We start from the raw sequence: 22679 nt of genomic DNA on the forward strand, positions 1-22679 counted from the left end.
AGATCTTGACTTCAGGGTTGTAAGTTCAAGGCCCACGTCATGTTCCGTGCTCAGTGGGGAGTCTGCTTGAAGCTCCTCTCCCTCTACCCCTCCCCCCACTTGTGTGCTCTCTAAAATAAATAAAGCTTTAAAAAATGAAATCACGTGTTTAACTTCCACAATCTTGTGAATTTTCCAGTTTTATGTTATTGGTTTCTAACTTCATCCCATGTGGTCAGACAAGATACTTTGTACATCTTTTAAAATCTACTGAGATTTAATCTGTGGCTTCACATATGGTTTATCCTGGCAAACGACCTAAGTGCCCTTGAGAAGAGCGTCATGTTGTTGGGCGGAGTGCTCTGTGCACGTCTGTACGGTCTGGCTGGTTTATCGTGTTTGTCTATGTCCTGGTCTTCTGTCTGGTTCTATTCATTACTGAGTAGGGTATTGAAATCTATTATAGAATGCTCTGTTCATCCCTTCAGTTGCATTTTTCTGCTTCATATATTTTGATGGTCTGTCATTAGGTGTGTAAATGTTTGTCATTGTCATATCTTCTCGCCATATTGAGCCTTTTATTAATATATACCATCCTTCTTTGTCTCTTGCAGCCTTTTGTGATTCAAAATTCTATTTTACTTGATATTAGTATAACCACTCCTGCTCTCTTTTGGTTATTTGCGTGGAGTATCTTTCTTTCAACTGTGTTTTGGGGTCACAAATGAATCTCCTGTAGAGGGCACTTAATTGGATCATGTATTTTTGTCCATTCTGCTGACCTCTGTCTTTTGATTGGAGGGTTGAATCCATTTACCTTGATTACTAAGGAGGGGCTAACTTCTGTCATTGTGCTGTTTTCTATACACCCTATAGCTTTTTTGCTCATTTCCTACACTCCTGTTTTCTTTCAGTGTTGATTTTTTGTAGTGAAATGTTTAAATTCCTTTTTAATTTCCATCTGTGTATAGGCTATAGCTATTTTCTCTGTGGTTACCCTGGGGACTACATTAGAACATTAGAATGTTCTAACCTGAATTTATAGCAGATTAATTTCAGTAACGTTTTTTTCTTTTGAATGGGACATACTTTCCTTTTTCTTGTATGCCTTGTGATTTTTTGTTGAACACTGGGCATTTAAACCTAATAATGTGATCACTGAAGATTAGATACTCCCCCTTTCCCAAGGTTCCCTGTTTTTTGTCTTTTATTGTTATGGTTGTAGGCTTTGCCAGGGATCAGACTGAGGTAGGTTTCTACATTTTTCTCAGGTCTTTTCCAAGACATTCCTTGGGCATGCACAGTCAGTTTCTAATTCCCCCTGCATAAGCACTTCTTTTTGAATGTCCTTGTTTTTGCCCTGAATTTCCTGAAAGAGGAAATACACACACACACACACACACACACACACACACATGCAACTGAAGGAGCGGTAAGGGCACTGGACAATTAAGTCTCCTGGCAGCTAGAGGGGGAGGGGCTTGCAACAATGACTGCCAGGCTCTTTGCACCACTGTCATCGGAAGCAGCAGCCAGTGATCAGAGCACAGATTCCCCCATAGTTGTAGTCTAGGGTCCTCGTCATCCCCCTTAGCTCCACATGGTATGTGCAGCCTGCCCCAGGAACACCTGCACACCTGCTGTGTGGCTGGGGGTGGGGGATGGGTAGTGCTACTGTGCTCTGAGCTAAAATTGATCAAAAGTAGCCACAAAGTACAGTCCACGTCTTCTCCTAGAATTTGCAAGCCTTTAACAGACCCCAGAATTCCAAAATAGTTCTATCACAGGTGTTATTTTAGCCATATTTTCTGACTGATCCCACGAAAATTCTAGGTTATCAAACCAACAAAACCATGTAGTCAACAGTTTATAAAAATACATCTTTATTGTGTTTCAATGTACTTGCATGATAGATACCTAGTCATATAAACTTAGTTTCCGTGTTAAATATAAATTAAGCAAACACAAAAAAAACTATAAACAAATCAGCCAAACTGCTGGAAAAATCCCTCCAAGCCATGAGTCCTTATTAAAAGTGCACGCTGGGATGATGAAACTATCTTAAATCACCATACTCTGAAAATTGTTACCTGTCGCCAAATCTCAATGTTTAAAGAAGCAATAAAGGGCAAAGTGTCACGGAATAAAACTATGGTGGGTTTCTCAACTCCACATCTAGTGAGTTAGGCAGATCAAATGGCTCCATCTGACATTTCAGCAAAGTATCATCTTTGCGTAAAAAACATCAGGGGCCGTCCTGAAGCTACAGGGGAATATCGAAGCAATCGCAGGAGAGCACGGCCAGAAGACTGTGTAGTCACATGGTTCCAGAATACGAATCCCGAAGGGCCCAGAGATGAGGAAATGTCCATTCCCCCCAAAGGCCATTCCAAGAGCTCAAAACCAGATTACTACGATGACTAAGGATCGGCACATGTCCTGAAAATTCACAACTGTAGCAAACATACACGCATTCACATATAGAACCTGGAAGTCTCGAATTTCAGAATAGAGACGTTCAAACATTAACTTTGAGAGAGGTTTGTTACTGTGGCCAAAATACCCAAGTTGGGGCTGGCCTGACATGTTTTTCCTATAAATTTTGAGACTGAAATCCTTGAGAGGCCTAAGACGCATGTTCTCCTTAGTCTTCTCTCCCAGGGGTGCACAAACACAGGGGACCTACTGTCCCAAGTCTCCCCCTGCCCTCTTCGGGGCTAGAGCAGTTCAAACAGCTAGTGGAATGGTGCCGAAAACTACACCAGGTCCAAATCCCACACAGAGGCAAAGTTCAGCCCCAACAGTTTCCACTCCTTGCTAGGAAACAGCTCCATGCCGGCAGTTCAGAAACAAGAGCAGGCTGTGACTGCCGTCAGAGGCCCGGCTCTGAGTTCCGCGGCGACGACGGCCGCCACCACTTCTCAGGAGGTGAGCACGGGGTCCGATGCCCACAGTGGGGTCAATTACGAGGCTCTGAGGCTGTGGGGCTGCGGACTGTGGACATGAGGTGCGACTTGTAGGTTTTGCTCAGGCCCGTCATCCAGAACTTGAGCAGCTTGACGTTGTCCTCCTCAGACGCCCCAAGGATACTCAAGAGCTTCTGCGTGTCCTCTTTGGGGCGACTGTCCACCTTGGTGAATTTGAAAAGGACCTTCACTTTGCTGAAGGAAACCAAAAACACAACACTCAGACACCACAGCAAAATCACAGCACAGTTCAAGTCCCGAGGCCTGAGGCTCCAAGACCGGCACACGGAGCGGCAGCTCATGGCTTCACGCCCCAGGGCCTCCCACAGGCCTGGCAGCTCTAACCCCGGCTGAGAAGGCTGCTGCCTCAAAATGGGGGAAAAAGCCCGTTTTCTTTAAATTCATTACAGGACAACGTCTAATTGAATCTAACAAAAAAAAATTACTGAGGGAAACTTATTCAGGAAATAAAGTAATTAGTTAGCTTTAATAGAAAAGAAACCTCTGTGATCTGGCCTCCAGATTTTTTTTTTAAAGATTTTATTTGAGAGCGAGAGAGAGAACACGCGTGTGCATGAGCTGGGGGGAGAAGGGACAGAGGCAGAGGGAGAAGCAGACTCCCCGCTGAGCGGGGGCCCAATGTGGGGCTCGATGCCAGGACCCTGAGATCATGACCTGAGCCGAAGGCAGACGCTTAACTGACTGAGCCACACAGGCACCCCTGGCTTTCAGATTTTTTAAGTTAATTAAACAGTAAAAATAACTGCTTCTCTTGGAGGCAGGTGTACCCCCATCTCACAGAGGAGCAGAGGGAGGACTAGGGGTGCTGACCTTCCTCAAGGTCACCCAGCTAAGACACTAACTGGCAAAGATGCTATTTGAACCCACGCTCTTAACCTCTATTCTACTCCATCTCTTGGGGGGTGGTCACGACTTCTTTTTCTGAAAACAGCTCCTGGTTCTCGCCAGCAGAACGGAAGGGCTACTGGCTGCCCGGCACCCCCGTGAGAAAGCAGCCTCAGGGGCTAACGCGGGTGTGCTTACTTCATCCACTCTTCCTTGAGGCAGACGAGGCACTGGTCCACCACACCCACGGACAGGTTCTGGTTGGTCAATGCCGCTTCCATCTTATTCAGGATGGTGGGGCCAACTGGGAACAAGGGTGGGTCGTCAGCATAGGGGAGCGAGAGGCAGCCTCGGCGTTCCCGACCCCACTCACCGCGGTGAAAGGAAGGCCGGCCTGGCAGCACCCACCTCGGTCTGCGGCGACAGGACTTCCGCTGGTCACAACAAACTCGTACTTGCTGAGGGACTGGTCATCCTCGCACCCGGCTGGGTGAAGGCTGGAGCGAGGCGCTGTATGGGCCTCCACGACGACAGCGAATTCTGCAGCAACACGAAACGCACGGCTCCGGGAGGCGTGCCTCCGCCCCTAGGGAGCCCGCGTCCCACAGCTCGCTCTCAAGTCCTCCCCGATCAAATGGGCGACACCCGCCTCCCTGACGAATGCTTGGCCGCTGCGGACCTTTTGCAGTGTATTTGTTAGTAGTGCTAACGGTTAGCTCTTGCCTCAGTTAATGTATTCTACTCCAGGAACTACTAATTATGTACCTCAGTTCACCTAATGCCAAACAGCCCTGTGACGGTGGCCCAGTGTGAGTCCCATTTCATGACAGGGAAAGAGATTCAAAGAAGCTGAGTGGTTTGGCTCAAGGTCATACTGCTAATAGTGGTTAAGAAGTTCAAGCCCATCTTTGAAACTAGGAGCCTGTGTTCCAAAAAAGGTGCTGCCTCTCAGGGACGCGGGACCCAGTGGGGGGACTCGGGACGCAGCCTGGGATGCAGAAGGGAGCAGCAGCTCAGGACTGCTGAGCGCCAAACGCTCCGCCGAACCACCTTCCGCCACCTCTCGGAGGTGCTCGGCGAAGCCAGCGGCTTGCCCTAGGAGGCCGGGATTTACACCCAGGCTGACCCCCCGAATCCCCAAACCAAAAGACAAGGATGCTGGTTAGATTCCCGGCTCTCAGCCCGGAGGTGTGCGGCTGTCTGTGCTGGGGGCAGAGCTGGGCCCCGCTGAACTAGGGAACGTCAAGGCTGGAGTTAAGGCACATGCAAGAAAAGAGTGGCCTCCCCGAATCCTGTTGGCATCACCAACTCAGCATAATGGCACGACAAACAGACACCCATCTGCGCTGTTCCCACTCCCACGACTGCAACCTGCCCTCCACCGAGAAGCACCCCCAGCAAGCCACCCTCACTCGGAGGCTGGCCTGTCCAGCCGTCACCCATTCTGAAGACAGAAAACGGAGGCCCAAAGGCATGGGGAAAGCTGCTCCTGCTGCCCGAGCAGGCAGCACGCTCAGATGCGCAACTGAGACAGTTCCACTTCGGAGCCCTGACATCAGGGCCTCGGGTCGGACACGAGAGCTACACGTACCTGAGGATAGCACGTGGGAGGGGATCTGCACGTGCGGGCTGAGCCCCAGGAAGTTGCACCGGTAGGCCTCCTCATACTGGTTGCTGTAGGGGATGATTCGGACACAGCCCACCGGCAGCATCGTCTGGAGAGGACACAGTGACTCAGATCCAACACCAGCTGCAACATCCCCCACCCGTCTCCACCGCCCGCACCACGTGCCCCCGCGGCTCGGGCCAAAGCCGCTCTCCTCCCAGAAGGCACTCCTGGTCACCCGGCCCCGCCGGGGTGTCTCCCGCATGGCCCCAACTCCTACCCCAGCCAGCAGTCACACGGGACTTGTGCTGCCTCTTGCTCTGTGGTGCTAATCTTTGTTGTTCCTTGACTTCTCGGATGTTTGTCCCTTCTCTCATCCCACAAAGAGGTTATAAGCTTCTTGAGAGATTGTGTCACATGCATGTTGTGCCCTCACAGGCCTAGGCAGACGTTAGGCATGAACAAGGCTTCTGAGCACTTGAACATCATCAGCCAGACCTGGGCCCTGGCACCCACTACACCTCCAAGGTGCAGACAGCACGGCAGAGCCGCATGGCCCCGGACTCATCGGGAATGTTCTGTGCACAGGGACGTGTGACGACCTGCTCCTAAGGCAGCTGTGAACCACGCCAATGGCTTCTTAGAGGGATCCGGGTGTTGGGGGTCGGGTAGTTAGTTATCACTCTATCAAGATAGCAGACTCCTTCCACTGGAAATAACCACCACCGCTGACTGCCATTTTCAACAGCGGAGAGAGAGCACAGATCTCGGATTCCGGCATGAACCTCCAGACCGACCCATCCCTGCATCCTAACATTCACATCTACCGTCAGGATTTAAAAAAAAAAAAAGACCCAACTAGGCAAACCCCATCCTGCTATAAAACACAAGAAAAGCTACTCTTACCCGAAGAACTTCAAAAGCTGAGTGGACGAGGTCTGCGTCTCTACTTTTCCAGATCACTTGATTCCCCATGAGAACATGCCAGGCCAACATGCGGAAAGACGGGGCACCCAGGACCTGAAAAATACAGTTCGGTGCTTTCTGCCTTGAATTTTCTTTTGTGCAACCGAAGTGATTTGTGTGATTTCCGTATGAAGGACGATGGGTCGAGAGAGGGAAGGGCTGGCTGACCGTCTGAGGTCAGGAGGCAGATGGAGGTCTCTGGATGAGCATGTGGAAGCCCGATCCCCAAGCCCTGGCACGCTCTGAGATCTCTTCTCCGATTTTATTTTTAAAAACTTGAAGCAGAAAACGTGTTACTTTTTGCAACATTTTCTCTCTCTCTCTACACTATTTTCCTGAATCATTTCAAAGTATGGGACAGGCAGCATGATGCTTCAGGACCCGGGAAGGACAAGGGCTCTCCTACACGGCCCCGGTACACCCACCCCCAGAAACACGGCATGATGCGCCACCAGCCCAGTGTCTGCGGCCCCGAATCTCCAACGCTGTCCTTTGTAGCTGTTTCCTGTTAACCCAGGAGTCACTTAAGGGTCACGACTGTTTCATTTATTCTGCTGTCTACCCTGTTTTATGCTACAGTAGTCCCTCTCTCCGCCTGACTTTTTGTAACTTCCCGGACACTGGAGTTTTTGGAGAGCTCAGCCTGTTATCCTGACTTATAACATGGCTTTAAAAAAGGGGGGGGGAGCCTAGAAATATTACATTTTACAAAACCCCAACAGCTTCAAAATAGTCCCACCTCCCGTGGGATTGAAGATTCCTTAACTTTAATCCACATAAGCAACTGACAAGGATGGTTTTAGGCAAATCCACGGTTTGGGTGGGTGAATGTTCCTCATTCAGAAGCCCCACAGAGCATGTGCCGCTAATCAGTCTCTACTCCAGTTTTCAAAACAGAAATAACGATCTTCTGCTAAAACTCACGCTCACTGTAAAAGTGATCACAGAAAAATATAAAAAGGGCTGCCCTTGTAACCTTGTCATCTCTTCTTCCTGTCTGACCGAATATAACCACGGTCAACACTGTAGCGTGAGACTTCTGTCTCTGGCACACACACATATAAACACACACACCACCTTGTACGATGTACTGGACGTTTCCTCTCGTATTTAAGGACATTCCACTGTTTGGGTGCAATTCCTATGGCTGGACATCCAGATTCTGTCCAGTGTTCCGGAGGAAGGGCCACTGTTTCCACTTTGCAAAGCACCTAAGGTTGCCCGCAAGCCCGCAGTGCTGTGAGCAGCCCTTCCTTTACGAGGCTCCAGCATGACAGCATCAGAGGACCACGAGAAGCCAGCCATGCAGGGCTTTCGTAGACACCTACGTCATCTTTTTACACTTTCCATGTTTTACAGTTTTACTTTTTACATTTCTTAGACACCTAAAGGGGAGCCCTGCTCCTGTGGCCAAGATGCCCCAGACGGCCCCAGCTGTCTTCGGCCAGCCACCGAGGCTTTTTGGTTACTCCTAAGCAACCAATTCCCACTGGGTCTCAACACCGTGGGCCTAAAGGACAAAGTGTGCTGGATGAGAAGGGGGGGACCAGCTCTTCTCCAGAGCTTCTGAACGGGGGTCTACCGTCTGCCGCCTACCTGCCTCATGTGGCGAAGGGACTTAAAGACAGACAACTTGCGGGGCTGCCAGTTTGCGCAGTCTGAGAGCAAGGAAGACTCTGTCGGGCACTTGGCCAGCTCCCGCCCTCCTGCCCCCTCTGGCAAGACAGGGGCTTTCTCCTCCTCTTCAGCCTCGGAGTTGTCCCAGCTTTCAGATTCCTCTTCCAAGTCTGCAAGACAAACAAAGCCATTTATGAAACACGTGGTCCCTGGACGCGACCGTGTTGTGATTCCACTTTAGCCCAGGGAGGGCACTCCTGATGTCTGCTCTGGGCCAGATATCTACACCACTTGTCTTCGGACCCTGGGGCAGCAGGGAGGGCTCGGTCTGTTTACTTACTTACTCAGCTCAAAGCCTCACACTGCTTTATGAAGCAGGCACCCGTGAGACTAGAGCTGCTCACGGTCACGGGTAATTCAAAGCAACGACGAGCATGAGGACGGCTCGTTCGCCGCACACACCCTCCCTCAGGCACTACCGTAAAGGCTTCTGCACGGCACTTCACGTCACCCTTTCAACTGTCCTGACGTCAGTACTATTCTCCCCGTTTTACACATAAAGAAATATTTATTTCCATTCATCTCTGTGACAACCATCGCAAGAAAGGCCGTCATCACTCCACGATCCAAGTGAGATCTGCAGGGAAGAGGCCCCGTCTGGTCACACAGAACGTACGAGAGCAGCAGAGGCAGGACCTGAAGGCAGGTCTGTCCGAATCCAAAGTGTGTGCTCCGAACTAAAACACCGTCTGACCCATGAGAGAGCGCCCTGCGTGCCTGCATGGCTATCTTTCCTACAAGCTGTCGTACTTGGCTCCCTGCGTAAATACCCTCGCCACAGCCCACCCCTGCCACCTTCCCTAGCCTAGGAATTTGAAAGCACAGTACCATATGGTTCTAGGGCCCGCTGACCCGCGAGGGCGTGAAGGTGGATCGCAGAGGTTCTGTCTTCCGGAGCACGTTCTGCCCTCGCTGAAACTCTACTCCCTTTCTCCACTCAGGAAAGCAGGCTGGAAGCCAAGTGCGTGCAAAGTCCCCTGACTATAGACATAACCTTGAAACAGCTCCAATTTACTAAGAAGGCCAATTATTTGCAAGCTGAAGCATGTCAAGTGTTATTAGTAACACACTCCACACGACCTACATCGCAACTGGGGTTTACCCAACCCCAAAGCTGAGGCTGCTGACCTAGGTCACCAAGAATCAGATCCTCTCCGAAGGAGCAGCACAGCCGGGACCGAGACCAGAGGTTCCCGGGCTGGTGCGTGCCGCAGCAGAATCCCCTGGGAGGAAGTCACTTAAAACACACAGGATCCGGAGCCCCAGACGTGGAGCTCTGACCAAAAACCTGGGGAGGACTACCCAGACACCGGTGAAGCTTGGGAACCACCCTTGATGGAAACCCTGGGTCCACTGAAGCATGACATTTTATTGCTTAGGTGTCCAGAGAGGGCAAGCACCCGGGGATCATAGAACAGGGACAAGAAAACCTTCTCCACAGCCTAAGTGCTCTAAATAGCAGACTTTCCCAGCTGCCCAGGGTGGTAGAGTCCCTCATGTGACTGTCAAGAAAAAGGAGACAGGAAACCACAGTAAACACACTGAGACTAAAGGCCGAGCTCTTGCAGATGCTCTCCTGGGCTATCAATCCTAGGGTCCCTTCGTCGGGACGGAGGGCCAGGCGGCCACCGCAGGCAGAGGCTTCCAGCACAAGCACCCCCAGCTCACCTGCAAGCTTCTCCATCTGGACCAAGGTGTCCTCGGTGGGCGCGCCCTCCAGGAGCTTCTCCGTCAGCCGGCTGCCACACGCCTTCAGGAGCCTGGAGAACAAGGCATCACCTGGGAGGTCTTTTTGCCAGAAGAAAAACGGAACCTGAAGCCTATCAAGCCCTCTGATCTCACTACTAGTTCACAGAAAATATGGGTATGAAAGATCACACTGCACACACCAAAGTCACAATCAGCCAACTCTACAAGGAGAATTCTACTGGACAGATGACCCAGGTCCTCTGACAAAAGGCAGGGGAGAATCCGTGGCAGGGGTGTCACAGAAACTGCTCTAGCCTAGGAGACAGAACAGGTGCGCCCTGTGCAGTGGTGATCCGATCCCATTTCAAAAATCAATCCTGAGGCAAAACAGGGAAACAACACGGATCGGGCTGGATGACACTAAGGAATTTCTCAATTTTGTTGGATATGCTTTTTTTTTTTTTTTTAAAGATTTTATTTATTTATTCGACAGAGACAGAAACAGCCAGCGAGAGAGGGAACACAAGCAGGGGGAGTGGGAGAGGAAGAAGCAGACTCATAGCGGAGGAGCCTGATGTGGGGCTCAATCCCACAACGCTGGGATCACGCCCTGAGCTGAAGGCAGACGCTTAACCGCTGTGCCACCCAGGCACCCCTGTTGGATATGCTTTTATATTTGAAATGATACAACTAAGATTCACTTTAAAAAAATATTCCAGAAGAAAGAGCGGGGACAGAAGCAGCAGCAACATGTCGACGACTACTACAGCTGGCTATGAGGGTATGCAGCTCAGTGCACTGTTGACTCTATTTTGGGTCTGTCTGAAAATCTGTCTAAATGGTTTTATGTTGGGCACGGGAGACAGAGACTTTCTCTGTAGTTCGCAGGTCCTCAGGAGCTACCCTCAAAGACCTCTGTTCGCACCTGGACCTGATTCAGACGACGAGGCCCCAGACTCGGAGCGACGGCCGCACAGGGATGAGGATTTGAGGGCGTCTTTGGGAGAGGGGCACCTTGCGATGGAAGCAACAGAAACAATCTGAGGCCAGAGCACAGATGCGGTGATTTTCAGAAGACGGAAGCCATCGCTTCCTCCTGAGCAGGCAGGTCTGAGCGCCACGGCACGCCCCGAACACACGGCCTGCGCCGGACGGGCCCCCAGCAGCCCGCACCCAGCTGCCAGCTGACTGCAAACCCCGGACCACTGCAGCCCCGACTGCTAACCTCCTGAGGACCTCAGCCAGAACCACCCAGGCCAGCCACTCCCCAGTTCCTGACCCGCACAGCCGTGTGGGATAAGGTTTGTCGTAGACAAAAAAGGGAGATCCCTGCTCCTGGTGCGGGAGCATCCTCTTAAGCACATGGGGCAGCGAGTGCCTCCTAAATCCGTGTTCCACATGCCTGCGGGGAGGCGCCCGAGGAAGAGGAGGACGCAGGTCAGCACCTGCCAGCAAGTACACAGCACAGAGGCGGCTGGGGGACTCACCCAACCGCTGTTTCCCCAGATTCACGCACAATCCAACCAACACACCGTGACTGCTCTCATCCCAACAGTCGCTAGAAGACCGCAATTCTCGTTACCAAGCAAAGGAGGTGTGAAGGCACGCCCACAGGTTGTCGTCACTCGTCAAGGACGTCAGCGAGCGAGCCGCGTTGCCGTTGCGCTGGTGCAGGAAGGGCGTGAAGGCCGTGTTCATCCTCTGGGCGCGCTGTGGGCAGCCAAACTGCTCGGCCTCAAACACCTGAAACGCGAAGGGAAGGGGCGGCCTTTGAACGAAACCAACCCAGCCGAGCAGCATGGAGCCCGCTCATTCACGGCCAACCTCCCGGACCCGACTGCTGAAGACGCTCCCCACTCTGCTGTCCTGCCGCTGGGCACAGACGTGCCACCAGTCCCCTCAAGCCAAACAGAATGGTTTTTGCCTCACAGCTTGATTCGAAGCTACCTGAGAAGAGGACTCGTTAAGAATTTCTCCTGTGCCCTCTCCCACAACCAACTCATTAGGCACCTGACGGGCACTCGGGTGGCGTACATGCTGTGTGGTCATGACCGTTGTTCTTCACGTACTTCCGGTGCCCCCGCCCCGTCCCAGCCCGTGGAGGCTTTCACTGAGAGACGGTGTGCGGGAGGGACATGTGCCCCGTTCCGGCGCTGAGGTGAGAGGGAAACGCGGCCCTCCAGCACCATCTGTGCCCCCTCGCAGGGAAATCAGCAACATTCCCGTTTGGCTGCTGCTCTGCCTGCTGGGCTGACTACAGTGAGCAAATGCTCCCACCTCCCCACAACGGACACAGACACGAACAACAACGAAACACCGTGGGGCGCCAGGTGGCTCGGTCCGACGAGCATCGGCTCTTGATTTTGGCTCAGGTCATGATCTCAGGGTCACGGGATCGAGCCCTGTGTCAGGCTCCACGCTAGGGTTGGAGGCTGCTTGGGATTGTCTCTCTCCCTCTCCCTCTGCTCCCACCCTGCTCACTCTCAAAACAAAAAACAAAACATAAAAAAACAAACAAAAAGCCCAAATGAAACAAAACAACCCCCCCAAACTGTGTGGTTTTAAGCCACTGAGGTCTGAGGGCTGCATGTCACTGCAGCATAACCTGGCCTACTCTGAGAGACGCGTGCCATGACTAGAGGTCTGCGCTGGTGATGGGTCTACAACACGATTCACGGACTGGCTTCCACATGAAGGCCAGAGGAAGCAAAGACACCAGGGAGAAACCAGGGCTTGTGAGCGCAGTAAAGAAGCCAGAGCTGAATGAGAACCGGGACAACACTGGCCTCGAGAGAGCCCAGGGAAGCAAGCAGGACTGACCGCCACAGCCCCGCCTCTGGAGTCGGAACCACGATTCAGACAGAGCTACAGATGATAAAACCGCCCGCGCTCTGACCCCCATCAGTGCCCAGCTCCTCCCCCACTGCACCCACTCGCCCTTCCCGTGGGGTCACCTTGAGAGCCTTGCCCTGCAGTTCATCAATGATCCCTCGGATCTTGCCAAGCAGGAAGGGCCAGGAGTTGATGAGGTAAATCCGGTCCATCATGATGGCGATGATGCTGTACCAGCGCTGAAAGCCCCGGGCCAGGCTGTCTTTGATGAAGAACGTGTGGCTGAACACGAAGCCGTGCTGCTCGTCCCCAAAGAAGATGGGGCCTTCCCGGCCAGGGCACACCTGCGAAAACCAGCCGCCATTGCAGGACACAGTCCTGAGCTTGCTTTAGTGACAGTCAAATCTCCTTCTCCAACTTGTCTTTCTGTACTAATTACCTAGCACTGATTATGGGAAGAGTGGGGAAGGCGGGGACAAGAGAGGAAAACTGCTTTCATCTGCTCCTGGGATCAAACTTTCTAAAGATAACATTTATCAGCATGGACTGCAAGGGCCAGTCGAGTAGGTTCACGATGTTTTTCTACCCTCCAGACTCAAATCTGCCAACATCACTCATTTGGAATGGAGTGGTCACTGGAGAAGGTCAAAGCCATCACTGTGGAGTCCATACGGTAACATTCGCACACTCTATTTACAGGACAGAAGTCAGGTCTCCCTCATGACGCACTCACTCTTACTTTACACACGATTCTATCAGCCACAATCGTCGGCCTCTAGCAGGTCAGCAGCAGGAAATCAAACAGGGGAACCGCGGAAGGTGAAGGCAGGCACACTGCAACCCTACGTTAAAACTGAGAGGGGGCTCAGTGTGTCTCATCAGGTGGGTACAGAGAAGGGACGTTTTATAACCGTACTACCAATTCTCCGTGACAGATAAGGACATAGGAGCTAAGGGGGCGCCTGGGTGGCACAGCTGGCTGAGCGTCCGACTCTTGGTTTCAGATCAGGTCATGATTTCCGGGCTGTAAGATCAAGCCCCGCACTGGGTTCAGCACAGAGTCTGCTTGAGATCCCCTCTCCCACTCCCCTCTCACTCATGTGCACACACGTGCGCTTTCCCTAAAATAAATAAATCTTAAAAAAAAAACAGAAAACCAAAAAACATAAGCACTAAGACTTGAACTAAGCACAACAGGAGCCAGGTGGTTTAGGAACACACTGATTCACCCTTCAGGAGCTGAGAGCATATGGTGACCCGCTAAGGCTTATAAGGGTGGTTGGGACAATAAAATAGGTGATGTATGACACAGTGAACCAAGTAACCCAGAAATGGTTGGTATCTTAGAAATATGTTCACCAAGAAAGAATAACAAAAAGTTTGGTGCTTCAAATGATAAGCTAGAAACCACTCAGAACACTGGAGTCCAACTCAACTTATTCTGGAGTTCGAGAGAACTGGGGCTGCTCCGTGCTCCCTGCTCCCCTGTCCTCTTCATGGATGGACTGACCTCTGTCTTCCTTTCCGTAACCAGTACTGAACTTGTTCAGGGCGTCCCGGAGTGTGTGTGATATTCCCACAGAGTTCCCTCCAGGGTCTCGGTGCTCACCTCACAGCTCAGGCTCCGCACACAGGCCTGGCGGACAATGCTGAAGAGCTGGGGGTGGTTGGGGTGCTGGTGACTGACGTATTTGATCGAGGTCTCTTTATCATGGCTGATATACCCAGGATGCCCTGCAGCAAGGGACCGGCAGCCCTGGCCCCGAGAAAGAGAAAAAACCAATTAATCAGGAAGCAGGCAACAAACTTTTTATGCACATCGGAATGAGAGAACTCGATCTATTTTCATATAAAAATAACTGGCTCCTAGAGTTATACTTCTCTGAAGATTTCAACGTTTCCTGAATAGAAAACCCAGGACACAGAGCTCACAAAGATCATGACAGAATATGAATGAGACCTAATCTCCTGAGCACTTACGCAGCAGGTATTATGAAGAGCTCTGCAGACACTGTCTCATTTAATCCATGGTGCAACCCTACGAGGTAAGGACAGTGACAGTGCTCACTTTACAGAAGGCAAAGCTGAGGCCTGGGGTTGCCAAGCGGCTCACACAGTGAGTGTGCTAGCCTCTGTCCTTGGTCCTGACACGACCACTTCGCAGGGGCCTCAGCAGGCTGCCCCACCTCCCTGCCGGCGCCGCACCCTGAGAACACAAGCTCAGAGCCTGCGCTAGGGAGTGAACGGGACTGGTGGCCGTGGCTGCTGTCCCTCGGTAGCCGCCACCACACTGGTGCCGAGGCCACACGTCCCAGCGGCCATCCCCACCCAGAGACCGCACAAGAGGGTACTGAGGCAAGCCCACCCCTGTGAGATGCGGGGACCCTTCCCGTGGCAATGCCAGCTCAAGGACTCTCTCTGTCCAGCACTCTTTCCTCCCTTCCTCTCCTGCACAGCTGTCAGACTTGCTCACAGCAGCAAGGCACTCCCCACCTTCTGCTTCCTCACAGGTGTTTCCAGCAATAGAGAGAGCAATCTTGTGCACGCTGCCTGCTTCTCAGTGCAACCACACTACTGCGCCTGGATTCCTGTTCCCCCTGCAGTGGCAGGTCTAATGCCACTCCCGATACCAGGTCCCGACCCAGGTGTGTCACATGGAACAGCAGCCTGTTGAAGGAACTTAAACTTCACTCCCTAGAGCTCACACACAACGACACCAAGAGTAACAGCCAGGCCCCCACGAGGAGGAAACTTCCCAAGACACTGGACTGAGGGAAGTGGAGCCGAGGACGGGCCAGTGTGCAGACACGAGCATGCGGGGGGGAGGGGGGTGAAAAGCAAATGTCAACTGTCAACTGGTGTCAACTGTGTGTTGGCACAGGGTTGGTAGAAAAGCTAAAGCTGGGATCAAGGGAAAGAACTAAAGGGACATAGAAAGAAGTGACCACATTCCACAGGGCCCACAAAGAACGGTCTGCACACATCACAGGAAGCTCACACCTTCCTGTGAGGTCGTGTCCACCTCTTAGTCCCACAGGGTCTCCGCCCGCCCTCCAGGAGGTCAAATACGCAGCATCAGCACGAACCCCGGTTAAGAAAGAAACGTCTCCAACACCCTGAGAGTCACTTGCCTCGCACATGTCCGACTTCTTAGGCCCCGGGCTGCTGGACTCCGCGCTGGCCCCTTCCGCCGGGCTGTGGGCGCGGATCCGACTGCTCATCTGAATGCCACCTTCCTCCTCCTCCGCCTGCTCGCCTTGGCCGGGGCTGTCTCCATTCCCAGCCCCCTGAGGAAGCGGGGCATGCAGAACTTCTGTGCAAAAGAGAGTGCGGGGGCCGTGGAGCTCACAGAAGTGACAGAGAGCGACGATGGCATTCATGGTGTCCTGGAGACAGCAGGAGGCCTGTGTGTGGGGAGGAGAGGCAACTCCATCAGCTGGCCAGCCTCGGCTCACACTGCAGAACCCGCCCGCAGCTCTAGGGCACAGGGACTGGGCAGGTGTCATCGGTAGGCTTCCTGGCCAGCAAGGCAGGTCACCCAGCCACCCAGCCAGCCAGCCGGCCCTGCATCAAGTGCAGAGAAAACTCAGCAGACAAGACACGGTCCCTGCCGACCAGGAGTTACAATGGAGGAGGGAGACTGCAATTCAAGGATCACACAGAAAACCCTTCAGTGAGAGCTGACAGGGCTAGGAGGTGGACAGCACAGAGAAGAACACAAGTGCAAGGGACAATGCGGCAAATGTGACACAGGTCAATGCCACGGGGTCTGGAGGAGAGACTCATTTATTCTAGCAACAGCTGCTCTGCTGGGTGATATGCTGCTGTCCTCATGGAGCTTACCTTCTAGGAGGGGAGGGACGCATGACAAACTGCTTGCTCTCCTGTGGACAGCCTCGGGAAGAAAAGTACAGCAGGTCTGGGGCAGAAACTCAGTGGAGGAGGTGGGATGCGGGTTTGGACACAGGGGCTCCCTGAGTGGGAGCTGAAGGGAGGAAGGGAGCCATGGGGCCGAGGAGGGGGCATGACGAGGGGTCTGTCTACAGAGTTGGGGGACGAGGGCAGAAGACGAGAAGGAGGTGGATTTTAGGGACCCTTCCAGGCCATAGTGAAGGCTCATTTTCTTCAGACTGAAGAGTCTGATAGGTTCTGATGAAAAATATGGTAAATCTGAGTAGTGGACAGTGGCCAAGATTCAACCCTTACCTTTTGGGGACGCCCTCCACCATTATGGACCCAAAGAAGGTAAGCTATTCTCTGTCCTCATCCCCCCACAGGGGTGTGACCAAGGCTTGACCAGTCAGAGGCACCTGCCCAGGAAGCCAAACCCAGTGGAAACACGTGTGGGGGCTACGGAGTGAGTCCCGGGTGACGGCATCCTCAAAACCCCCATGGTCTGTCCGTCACTGCGTCCTCCCAGCAGCCTCCTTTCTCCAGCCTGCTAACTCTGTCACCCACCCGGCATCTTGCAGACAACGTCTCGGCTGGCACGACTACCACTGCTCCTGTCCTTGTACCTGAGGCAGGGGTTGGAGCTCGAGTGACAGCGGGAATGGCAGAGGCCAACACTGAATAGACAACTCAAGACAAAGTCAGTTGGACTGATGTGAGTCAGGCGTGGGGATCAGATGGGGACTTGTGGGTGCCTGGCTGTAGGGAGAGCTGGGGCACAAGATGTTCCTAGAGGGAGGTGGGCAGCAGGAGAGGAGACAGAGTTTAAGAGACAGCAGCACATGTAGCTGGAAAACTCTTGAGAGTTCCATGGAGATTCTGGACTGCAGAAGCAGAGAGGGCTAGGTGGAGGATGAAGGTCTGGGACACTCCGCGGCCCTCTGCCCGACTCACCATCCTCACCAGTCACTTTTTCCTTGCATGTCCCTGCTGACCGGCCTCCCCAACCCGCCCCCCAGAGCGGCTGCTCACTTCTACCGCATCACTCTCTCCCCCCTCCGCTTTAGTTTAGTTCTCCTGGACACTGCAGTGTTTGCGTTTCCCCTGTATGAATGTTCCCGAAGGTGGGGGTGGGGGTCACAGCTACAACAGTGCCTGGCACACACAGGAGGCACCACATTAAAGTTCTGGATAGATGAGTGGATTCAGGAGCTGCCCACGGAGAGAGGACAGTTGCTGCCACAGAAAGCAGAGAGCTCACCAAGGCTATCTATGGGCAGGAGAGGTTCTAGAGCACAAGCATGGGGAACACCGGAGTCTGAGAGCCTAGTGTCCTGAGACCCAAATTTAAATAGAGGTTCCACCAGGCTCACTCTGGTAAGATCAAGGAAAATGATGGCTTAAGCATCCGTTGTGGAAGAGTGGGTGACCAACAATGGAGTAAGAATCCCAGAGGAAGAAGCATTGAGACCCAAAGCAGAGGCATTAACCCTGGAGAAAGAGGGCACATCCTCCTTTGAGAGGCATAAAAGAGAAATAAAGTTCCGTCCAGCAAAACATCCTCATGGAAGCAGCACTTGGCTAAGGTTCACCCCATTTACTGTTGAGCACCCACACGCACCTTTATACTCGGCAAAATCACGCGTGCACCATCCCACCTAGACAAGAGCACGCAAGGCCATTTCCAAATGAGTCGGGCAGGGCAGCGGCGGCCATGCTGCAGCTCTAAGGCCTGACGTTTTCTAGATAAGGAAAAAAAAAATCACAGTGGATTCTTAGAGTGAAGCACTTGGGGACACACATACAACCATCAAGCAGCTTCCTGCCAACTTAAAATGAGAACATCACAAAAAAGGTGTGGGGATTCCCGTGGCTCTGAACAGCTTAGCAGGCCTCTTGCCTTTTGAGCAGTAACTGACAGCAAGCTGGCAGTGCAGCCAAACCTTGAGCTGAACTTTTGCACCCCTACAGCGTTATTTCATAAAGGACTTCCTTAAGTATATTTACATCTTTTAAAAATACAAAATATTTACAAATGTAAGGTCATCATCCTTCCGACTCTTGGTTACAAGGGGACTGCCAGGGCAGCACCCACAGCACGCCAATTTAACCCTTCAGACCTTAGACCTACATGTCTCTCTCCTCCTCGAATGGGAAGGACAGACGAGAGGTGACGCTGTTCAGCTACTTCCCAGCATCCATGGTCAACGTGGGAGACTTAATAATAGTTCGTTTTGTTTTGTTTTTTAAGAAAAGCAGTCCTGATCAGGAGTACCATAGCCCCAGGCAGCTAGTGGAAGACAGGGAGGTACCAACTCCAAAGTCACACAGAAAAAGCCTGTCTCCAGCCTTTACCTGCCAGTCCATGTCCAACATCTTACTTATCCCGAGAACTACCCTACAGCTGAGACGCAGAAGCCAACCAGCACCTCTCAGGTTAACCACAACGTGCGGAATCAGAATTCTCAGCAGCAGGAGGTCAGTTCTCTGTTCACTCTCACTTCCAATCTGTACCAGCTGTTTACTGAACAAAATAAACTGGCTTGAATACGCCTAACAGTTCTTCCCTTCCTTCCAACGAGCTTTCCGGAATGCAAGGACGAAGCAGAAATCTGCCCCCTATCCCTTCAACTTTATACTCAGAGCAAGATCCAAATACCTCGAAGGCGTAAGGCCCTTTCCATGGCCCTGGGTCTATTTCATTCTCACTTCCTGTGTGGTCTTCTCATAGGACCACAGAGGCTCAAAGAGCACTTTGCAAAAACAGTATCATAATGGCTCTTAACCAGTCATGAGCAGAATCCCCTGCAGCTTCTTTACCTAGTCTTCCTCATGGGAGTCTCATTAGGTCAGCAGCTGGATTCCAGCAAGTCCAAGGTGAAATGTTCCACAGGGGATTACTTTCAGCTCAAACCCTGCACACCGTGGTGCCTCTATTATTCCTACCAACTTCACCGGATTTCTGTTTACAAAGGTCCCTGACAACGCTAGAAGGGCAAACACAGCCACGGGCCACTATTTCTCAATCTCCCCGTAACAACGTTGATAATCCAACGCTTCCAGCACTTGCTCTGCTGTGACAGGGAGCCCCTACTGCCCCCCTGGCTGGACACCGTGGGTGGTGCCAGGTGTCCAAGGGCTGGAGAAGCAACACCTCCTTTCCGCAAAGTCCTTCCTCCTCGTCCTCCGCCTCCAGTGGCTGCTCAATCCACAATGCGCCCATCTTTGGGTTACTATTTTTTTTCCAGGTGATAAGGTTGCGTCCAACAACACCCAGCAAACTGGAGAGAAATAGGGTCTTCTACCCGCCCTGGAGAGCACTGATCTGGGCCTATCACTTCATCAGAGCGCCTGCCTCGGAATGCCAGTCTGGGAGAAAAGGAATCAAGACACACACCCTCTTCCGTAAACGAGCGAAGGTAAACCCTGGGTGGGAGGGAGGGCAGGCCAAGTCTGCAGTGTCCTGGCAACATTAAAGGAGAGCGAATCACCGACGGTGACGGGGTCTGAACCCAGGTCACGGTCCTCATGCCTTTACCGTCCGTGGATCTGCCCTCCACCCCACATCTCAGCTTTTCAGCCACCCCTTCCACTCTGGCACCTAAGCCCCCCGATCACCAACACCGCACACCAACTCGAAGCGCAGTGGTGCCGCACTGCTTCCCCGAGGACTGTCAGGCTGCTCCGAGGCCCTCAGGCTCCTACCCATTCCCCCTCTCGCCCCCCAGACGCGCCTCCAGCGGCTCCCGTCCGCAGCCACCACCCGTCCCTTCCTAAGACCTCCTCCCGGAAGCCAGGCTCCCCTCAGCCTGCACGGAGCAGCCCGACAACCCGGGTCCGAACGACCTGGACGAGCCAGGCGGCCGCTCCAGGACTCGCTCCCGCACGGGCATCGACCCCGGGGGCGCGGCAGAGCCCATTTCCCACGGGCGGGGAGAGCTCCGAGCCGGGCTCCGGCGCTCGGGCCGCGGCGCACCTGACGGCGTCTTCCTCAAAGGACCCGCCCCGCGCCCCTCCCCGAGCCCGTCGGCCCCCCGGCGCCCAGCCCCGCCGGGACGCCCGCCTGGCCTCGCGAGCCCCCGCACCTCCCGTCCGGCGGGGGGAGCCTCAGCTCGGGTCCCGGCCGCCTCACTCACCGGGGGCCGCGGTCGCGGCGGCGCTGAGCCCGAGGCGCGTGACTCGGCCGGGCCGTACCATCAGTCCACCCCGCAGGGGGGGCGCGCGGGCTGGCCGAGCGCGCCTCCGCACCGCGAAGCGAGCGGGAGCTCGTCCACCCGCACACCCCAGAAGATCGCGCGAGCCCCGCAACTCCGCACTCTGGAGGGGAACCTGAAGCGGCTGCCCGACACCTGCCCCGTCCGCCGTCCGACTTCCGCGCCCCCCCCACCGAGAAGCACGGAATGGTTCCAGCCGCACCGGCCGGGTTAGTGGACGAAACCATTTCAAGGCGGGGGGAGTACTTAAAATTAAAAAACATTTAAGAAGGAGATTTGAGAAAAAATGTAGCCAAGCTAGTACTCCCGGTCCACACCGAGGAGAGAAAGAAACAGAACGTCTCGACGTTATAAACAGCGGGGCAGTGGCTTATGGTTTCCCCGTTGGGTTTGATTAAATTGCCGATCGAACCCGTCCTCTGTGGGACGTGCTGGCAGGTGGCCGGGAGGGGCCCGTCACGTGACGTGGGGCAACCGCGGGACCCGGTTGCGAGGCTAGGTCTGTAAGTGGAGGTGGGGTGCGGCGGAGTGCGCATGTGCGGACACACTCGCCTACCCGGACAATGATACACCCAAGGTGTTTAAAAATATGAGTCAATTATTACGTAATATATATTTTTAACACCTGGGCGCCTGCTACTCAGTCTGTCTACTAAAAGATTAACTGTAAAGTCCTCAGCGCATGATGTGACGTGGGACCTTAGAAGAGCTAGAGGGACTTGAATCCCACCCTGATCGCAGGAAATTCGTTTGAGCTGCGAGACGGTGCTGCCACCTTGTGTCCGGTCGGATCACAGACGGCGGACCTCGCTGGGGCCGGCTCACGGCGGAGTCCTGGTCCCTGTGGCTGCGACAGAGGGTGTCCAGAAGGGGGTTGTCGTCCAGTGTCGAGGGAAAAGCCTCAATCGTTAGGAAGCAGAAAGAGGTGGTTGTTTTTGTTTTTGTCTTTGTCTTTTAAGTCACCGCGATCACTCTTCCTTTGAATTTCCGCGTTAGGCTGAAGAGAGGAAAGAGTGAAACTGCAATTTGTTTTCCGTCTTCTTTTAGTGGTGATAAGAGATTAAGGAGTGTGGGAGTTAGGTTAGGCATTGCCTTTATATGTTTAGTCTTACCAATCCAATTCCTCACGATATTGGACAGCACACCCTTTATATATTGGCGCGTAAGTCACAAGATAAGTTTTGAAGCAAACAACAGAAAACCCACGAGGTCATACTGATTTGGAATTCTACTTTTTATTTTTGCTGTCAACAATTCAGATACTTGAATTTTACTGAGTTTGCAAAATTCTTTGAAAGCTTTAGTGGAAAGGCGCAAGAAATGTTTGCAGCCTCCTCGTGTGGCTGTGCCTTCCCAAGGAAAAGAAAACATCATTTCAACATCTGTCAAAGTGAACAGGATTCACCCTGAAAATGACCAGGGCAGCAATGCTAAATACAAATCTGCTTGACTGACTTCCACACTAATAAGTAATTTACAAAACTTCCCCCGAAATTCAATAACCCTATTTTCATTTAACAAGGAGATGAATATATATTTAAAAAAATCTGCTCACATATTCTATTGTTTTAATGAAAAAGCCAGGAGGATGTTTTTGGTTTTGTTTTTCCTTTTTCTTTTTTCCCATTTTTTGCGGTAATCTTTTTTTCTCATTTTTCTCTTAGTGGTAGCTGTTCTTGAAACTAACATTGGTTAGACACCTTTTAAGCCCAGAAAAAAAAATTGCTCCTGTTTTGTAACTGATTTGAGGAATTAACTTCCTCGGTTTGTTCGTGGAGGACATGAACTTATTTGCATGATGATAGGCTAATGCAAGTCCCAAGGGGGAGGATGATTTATTCAACCACTGCCATTTTCAATACAATTCAACGTGCATTTGACTACAGCTGGACTCCATCTATGTCATTAAATACCCTTTCCAGCAGTATAAACCTTCAAGGACATTCAATGACAGGTATGTTAGAAGTCAGAAAATGTATCATCATCAGTGAGGAAGCAACACTGGCCACAATG

The 22679-nt window shown here is 52.5% G+C and overlaps 1 protein-coding gene across 3 annotated transcripts; it reads right to left on the reverse strand.

The window, feature by feature from the left end:
• Positions 1-1845: 1845 nt before the first annotated feature.
• Positions 1846-20681, reverse strand: FLCN (folliculin). Of its 3 annotated transcripts, none has more exons than XM_044391754.3 (13): positions 20589-20681; positions 18074-18194; positions 15693-15965; positions 14171-14317; positions 12684-12905; positions 11312-11472; positions 9709-9800; positions 7960-8150; positions 6304-6417; positions 5383-5506; positions 4200-4331; positions 3990-4095; positions 1846-3140 (listed from the first exon to the last, which is right to left on the reverse strand). In XM_044391754.3, the coding sequence occupies exons 3-13, from the start codon at positions 15939-15941 to the stop codon at positions 2939-2941; spliced, it is 1740 nt and encodes a 579-aa protein (XP_044247689.1). In that variant the 5' UTR covers positions 15942-15965; positions 18074-18194; positions 20589-20681; the 3' UTR covers positions 1846-2938. The 3 variants fall into 3 exon arrangements, with proteins under 3 accessions (XP_044247689.1, XP_026376966.1, XP_044247688.1); XM_026521181.4 differs by having other exon boundaries at positions 20538-20613; XM_044391753.3 differs by lacking the exon at positions 20589-20681 and adding an exon at positions 18584-20111.
• Positions 20682-22679: the final 1998 nt, after the last annotated feature.

The sequence above is a fragment of the Ursus arctos genome, unplaced genomic scaffold, assembly GCF_023065955.2.
Source record: "Ursus arctos isolate Adak ecotype North America unplaced genomic scaffold, UrsArc2.0 scaffold_14, whole genome shotgun sequence".
NCBI classification, from domain to species: Eukaryota; Metazoa; Chordata; class Mammalia; order Carnivora; family Ursidae; genus Ursus; species Ursus arctos.